The following is a 6592-nucleotide window of genomic DNA, read 5'->3' on the forward strand; positions in this document are numbered from 1 at the left end:
GCTTCTGGATACCCTTGCACCCCTGGTGAGAAGAGCACCTAGAGCTGGGAGGTGACAAATCTCTTGTCTGTGTTGCTTGTGTTCTGTGTAAACAGCAAAGTACCGTGATGTCGTAGCAGCAATGTGTGGCTGTGTGCGGTGCTCACCCAGAGGTAAGTGACTGCAGTAAACAGTAAGTGTCAAGACACGAGAGTTGTAACAAATTTACTCATTCTTTTTTCAAGAATAGTTCCTTTGCCCAAACCACAGCTTGGTCTTTTATAGCCTACTATGGATGCTTTTTTATGACTACTTAAAATCCACCAGTGTTTTTTCTGTATAACACATAATACCAACATACACATACCTTCCTTTCTGTGTTCTCCACAACATGCAAGCAATGTTGCTTACTTTGCATCACACAAGATGATGAACAATTGTGTTAATACAGTCTTTTTTGACTAGTTAAGACTGAAACATTATTAGCCAATGTGGAGCCTATGAAAAAAAAATCAACTTTTCTTCTGAACAGACCACTCCTGGAAGAATATGAAGAGTTCCTTCTCCACAACAGAGAATCTTCCCATTCTCTCATTGCATCCCCTGCTCTGACACTGAGGTCTGATGGTCAGAGCAGCGCAGCACAGCACGGCAGCAGTGTGCTTGCCAGCGAGCCAAGAAAAAGTATCCAAATGGATGTTGGAAATGCCAAGTGTGCTGTAGGGTATGCTGGTATGTTACAGTGCATGACATTCAGCCTGGACAATTTACAAATTGACTGTAGGGCAGCAATAGATGAGAATTCAGTATTTGTGTATCATGCATTAATAAAGGCAGGGGAAGGTTTATCGTCTGTAAATAAGATGTTTTGATTCACTGAAGCAAAAATGTTTGTCATCTATAAATAGGATCATTTAATTCACTGGAGCCATTGTGACACAATTTTACAACAGGACTGAAAGCCATTTTTATTGATGACTACAAATCAATTGTGGTGTTTGACACAAATTGGTGCAAAACATCATCTGATCCCGTTTATGACTCTCCTACTTCGGTACGCTTGGAATGTTGTTCTGTATCATTTCACATCTGTTTAATCGAGCTAATATTCCATCTGCTTCATTGGAGTGATAATGTGATGAGCTCAAACTCAAATTACTGATAATGAGCAACTCGTTCATTTCTCATCAAAGAGCTAGCTGAGGGACTTGATTTTTTTTTCTAAAGCCCACAAGGCTTCATTCTCTTCTAAACATTAGATTTTGCCGAAAGAAAGGAAAGTCTCCACTTCAGGCAAAAACGTCTTTTGGGACCACAGAATTTGCTTACAAGTTTCAGCTTGTCCTTGAGAAGAGCTGGTCAAATTGGCTAAGGAAAACACTTTGCTTCCAAAGGCATTTGCATCCTCTGCTTCATTTGCCTGTTTAAGGACTCAGCATAGAAGATTTTGCTTTTCTCCAAGTTGGACAATCATCCCCAAATCCTAAAGAAATGAACTTCTTTCTCTGTGGTTCGACGACAAGAATGAATGCAACTGCACACCTCCTCCGGGAGGCCAAGTCCAACAGCTCCTCAAATGTGAGCGAAGCTTCTTTGTACTACTTGCTGGAGGAATGGGCTCTCAACCCACAAGACACAAATATGAAGATGTTTTTAATTCCTCCAGTTGTCTGCCTCGTGGCAGGTGTCCTCATTATTCCTTCCATCTTGTTTGTGATCTTCTCGAGCTTTAGCATCCGAAAGGAAACGAGGTACATGCTGCTGGGGAATGCTTTGCTGTGTGATCTGATATACCTTTTGTTCTACACGCTGTCAGCTGCTCTCAGTGCAGCACATGTAAGTCTCCCAAAGGAAGCCTGTGTTCTCCAGTTATTTCTGCTGGCAGTGGCTTACTGCGGAGGACTGTTCACAGCTGCTGCCATAGTGGTGGACACGTACATAGCGATTTTGTTTCCTTTGCGCTACGTTACTATTTTGCCTTCTTCACGAACAAAAAAAGTGATTGTATGTCTGTGGATCTGTTCAGGGGCTCTCCCGGGGATTTTCTTCTTGGTGCTATCCAGCACTCACAACTTTGTGCCCTGCGTCCTGGAAATGTGCTCGATTCCACTAATAATAATATTAACTCTGAGTGGGACTGATGCTGTGAAGCTCTGTTTCTGGCTGTCTGCTATGGTTATCTTTCTCTTCCTTTCTCTAATATTTTGTTGCTATGCTATTCTTTATTTTAAAACCAGGCAATCAGGTATATGGGAGAGCATCTGTTCCAGAGCCAGTGTGACATTCTTAATGCACAACACTGTGTTGTTCTTTTATTTCTCTCCACTCTTGGTTCTTTTTGTAGAATCATTCTTGTATGTTAACATTGTCATTGGACTGGAGACAGGAATCTGGGTCTCCCTGACAATCTGCAATGTCCTGATGATTCTACCTAAAGTTTTGTTCCCTTTTCTGTATGGACTTCGATACAGAGAGATCTCAGCATCTCTCAAATCCATCGTCAGAATGAAGCATCTTCACCTGGTGTCACCTGCTCCATCACCATCCTGAGGCAACGCAGAGGACAGCTACAACAGAAGAGTTGTCCTTAACTTGTTTGCATGCAAGCCTGGTGGAAATCACTCAGCTTCTTTTGCAAGATGTGGGCTGATCACTCTGCCTCCTTGGTGCCAGAAGGGCACAAGTCTTTCATCACATCACAGTTGGGATTACAGCAGATGCTGCCGTGGACAAAATGCTACGTTTTGTTGTAATGTGGGAGGGCAGCGTATTTTGGAGGACATGGTGAGTCAGGATCATTTCTATCCATCCATGGCAGATGTCTTCCTGGAAAATAGAAAATGAAAAATAGATGGTGCAAAGCACACGGGTGCAGGGCAAAGGGGGTAACCGCAGGTCTCTTGCCAGCACTGCCTACAGGAGACAGGATTCTTAACCAAACAAACGTACTGTGAGCAGAGCAGCTATTTTTTTCATTCATGGTGTACTTGTGCAAGGTTGGTAGCCACTGTTCTGTTCTGTAACACGTCATGAGATGCCTCTGGAAACTGCCATACTCAGTGAAACACTGTGCTTCACCTCAGGCAGTGTGCTAGAGTACTATCTGCCTTATGGATTCTGTCTGACAATGTGCAAAACAGTGTGGTTTTGTAAAATCTCAGTTTGATGGGAAGTCATCTTTGATCAGTGTCTGTCGGGCAGCTCAGTGAGGGAAGACGAGCAGGAGCAGCGGGTGGTAAAGGGGCAAGCAGGCAGTGCCTGCCGCGGGGTGCCAGGCTCAGCGCAGAGCCAGGAACCCTGCCGGGTCCCTGCCAGTGCTGCCAGGTCGCAGACTCTCTCTGCCTTCTCTGTACTTAAAGCAATATCCCAAAAGTGCTGTTTGTGTGTTTGGGGTGTTTCACACTCATCTGAAGAACTGCACTAAGCGGGAGCCAGGAGAAGATCAGTGTCTGGTTGCACAAGGTGTTTTTGGCAATGCAGCCTGTTTGAGAGGTTCCAGCTTCTCTCCCTCATTCCCCTCATTCCCCAGGTGCTGGTTACTCTCCTCACTCCACGGTTTGCTGATCTCCCCCGTCTGCTAATGCAACTGCTCATGGGGTTGCAGGCTAAAAATATCCCTCTGAAGAGAAGTGGTGTTGTTTTCATCTTAACCAAGATTATCCCAGAGATCTGTTTATTAGCATGTTCTGCAAACATCTGTGTCAGCACAACTGAGGGGGTGACAAATTTCATGTCAGAGGTGAGGCACCTTGGGGGCTTTGCTGTGAAGGGACACTTCTTGTGTAAGAGCATCTTTAAGCTAAAGTTGTTGCAAGTGAAAAAGATATATATTTGTGCATATTTGCTTTAAGCATGGTTCTGTGCTTCCCCTATTTTTACCCAAAGGAACATTAAATTACTCAGTAATTGCTTTGTTTTCCAGGAAAAAATTCTTCATCCTCTTCAATAAAAAATTAGGACCTGACAATTGCTTTTTACTGGCTGCTTTTATTTTTCTCCAAGATGAATGTCCTGTAGACATCTTCCACACAAGTTATGTTTGTATAAAGCCTTCAGTTTCAGCCTCAAACAAGGGTCTCCCATACCACAGTAAGGATGGGGAAAATACCTGTCCAGCAGATAGGTGCTTTCTGCTGAATTTCTTTAACATGCAGTATGATCAGATATGGAAGATATACCAGTGCCTCCCCAGGCTGCTCATCTCTTGGGGCAAATCTCTACACCTCTGCCTGTTGGCAGAAAGGCCGGTAACTTACAGGATGGTTTCTCCATGGAAGATTCTTTCAAGCTTTATTGCCCAAAGTTTGTCTGTATTGTAAATTGTAGTGCTGAATAGTGAAGAATCCTGTGTAAATGGTGCAAAGGAAGGTGGTTGTACATATGGCTGTAGCTGACTCTGTATAGCTGCAGGTTAACAGTGCTTGATTTCCCAGCCAGCCTCTGTCAGTTATAAAGTTAACCTGCAGGACAGACTCAGACAAGAATAAAATGCTAGTTCTGTAACTCTTTCTTAATATATACATCCCAACGGTGTGTTTCGAGGCAACAACAAGTTTGGTATCATGAAGACAGACACTGAAAGAAGGAATTTGGTGATCATGGCAAGTTTATGTACATAGGAAATTTGTCTACAGTGTTATCATAAGCAAACAAAACAGTTTTGTGGAAATGACCTAAGAAAGATGAATGCAGTCATCTTACATGTGTCCTTGAACTCCTTCCTAGAACAGGTGTTTGCCTAAAAGAGTTTAGTTGAAGTGAAATTAGTTAAGTTGAACTGAATTCTAAAAAAGGCATCCACGTGGAGAGCTGATGCTATTTTATTAACTCATTTTAAGGTGGTTTAACATTAGATAAGCAAAATTTTCCAAGTGACTGCTTGTAGATAACTTCTTCCCATAATGTACTCCTGTGCTGTTTGATACAAAAGCAGCACGTACCAGCATGCATATGAGAAATACACCGTATACCTGAATCATTTACCTCTGGGGGTTTCCCCTGTGTATCTGAATAGGACCAAAGGTATCACCAGGGCAGAATCACAGGCACGAGGTTCCTATAATTCTTCTCATAAATGTCTTGAATTTCATCTTAAAAATAGTCAGGCCTCTTCACTTCCCAGAGCTTCAGGGCAGTAGTGATTAGCAGCCTTCTAAGGGTGTCCCCAGATAAGCTCTGGAAATTCAGGTTGAGATTATTTACCACAGCCCAGCTATCAGCCTCTCCAAGGTCACATAAGGGAACTTATTGGATGTCAGGGTGTCTGCCCAGCATTTTAATTTAAAGTGAAATGGAGAGCAGTTGACTCTAACATGTGATTTAGCAGCTGGGGGCAGTAATCCTTTAACAAATTGCTATAGCATGAGTCATGAAAAGTCTTCCAATTTGTAGCCTAAATGTGTTGCACCCCTGGTCAGTTCCTCCCCTCTTTTCTTGTGCTGACATTGTCACTGAGCTCACCGCATCTCTCTTCCCTCTTTAAGGTGGATTCACAGGGCAGCTGCATTCTGCCTGTAACCTGCAGAGCAGAGGGAGTCTGACCTGTGTTCCAGGAGCTGGCTCTGTGCCTTGCAGCACTGGAAAAATCGCTAATTCTGTGCTTAGATCAGCGCCCCAAATTAGAGCGGTTTCAGTGTCAGGAGAAACAGAGTCCCCAGGCAGGTAAACGATCCTACAGCTTAGAATTTAGATTTCCCTTCATTTGCTACAATTTCAGTAATTATTCAGTAAAACTGATTAGCCTCCTGCAGTTTTAGTAATTGATATCAGAGTGCCTACTCCTGCTCCATCAGTTTACCTTGGCATTTTCAAAGGGAACTTTGGTACAGCAGGAGGTCAGAAGGGAACCAGCAATTGCCTGGTTGCACTGGAGGGAGCCCTGAGAAGCCAGTGCTGCCTTTCAGCAGCTGCCCTGAGACGGGTCCCACTCAGCTCTTGGCCTTGCTCATCACTCTTGTTGTACTCTGAGACACCGTGCACCCTTCAGACAGAAACCGTGCTTGTTGCCATTCCCTGTGGGAGGCGGGTGTGTGTGACAAAGGAGAGAGAACACCTGATAGGAAAAGGAAATGACAAGTTTCCTTGAAACTTGGTCTCTGCTGTGTGCGGTCTCCACCCTCGCCTCACTGCTGGTAGCTGAGGGCACAGCACTGTGAGTTGTTGCCATTTTTTCACAAGCCTCGTGATGATTTTTGGCGTCTTCATGAAACCACAGATGCTGAGTGTTTTTGTTTTTCAGCATGCTTCTAGTCCTTCCGATTGCAACATAAATCAGCGAGGTACAATATGGACAGAAGGTACCAATCTGAAAGGCAAATAAGACCAACTCTTCATGAACTGCTAATAAAACATCCAAGTTTCCAGGGGAATATCAGGAACTAGGAGAGGAAAAGGAGCCAAGCTATGGTTCTGTGGTCTGATGGCTGTCAGCGAGGGATGGTCTTGCAAGTGCTTGTCCAAGCTCTGCAGGTTTGTCTGGGGGGCCAGCACAGATCAGACAAGATGTTTTCTGTCTCTGCTAAGCAGAGCTACGGATTTTGTGTGCTGAAGTTTATTAGGACAACTTTTTCCAACACAGTGGATTGTTTTTCTCAAGAAGAAAAAAAAAAAAAAA

At 43.8% G+C, this 6592-nt stretch overlaps 1 protein-coding gene across 1 annotated transcript; it reads left to right on the plus strand.

Annotated features, from left to right (window-relative positions):
* The first annotated feature begins 595 nt into the window (after positions 1-595).
* GPR148 (G protein-coupled receptor 148) lies at positions 596-3946 on the plus strand. Its single transcript, XM_084529117.1, has one exon. It carries the CDS (start codon positions 1471-1473, stop codon positions 2527-2529), a length of 1059 nt encoding a protein of 352 aa, XP_084385243.1. The 5' UTR covers positions 596-1470; the 3' UTR covers positions 2530-3946.
* The last annotated feature ends 2646 nt before the right edge of the window (positions 3947-6592 follow it).

The sequence above is a fragment of the Aythya ferina genome (genome assembly GCF_964211825.1).
Source record: "Aythya ferina genome assembly, chromosome: 9".
NCBI classification, from domain to species: Eukaryota; Metazoa; Chordata; class Aves; order Anseriformes; family Anatidae; genus Aythya; species Aythya ferina.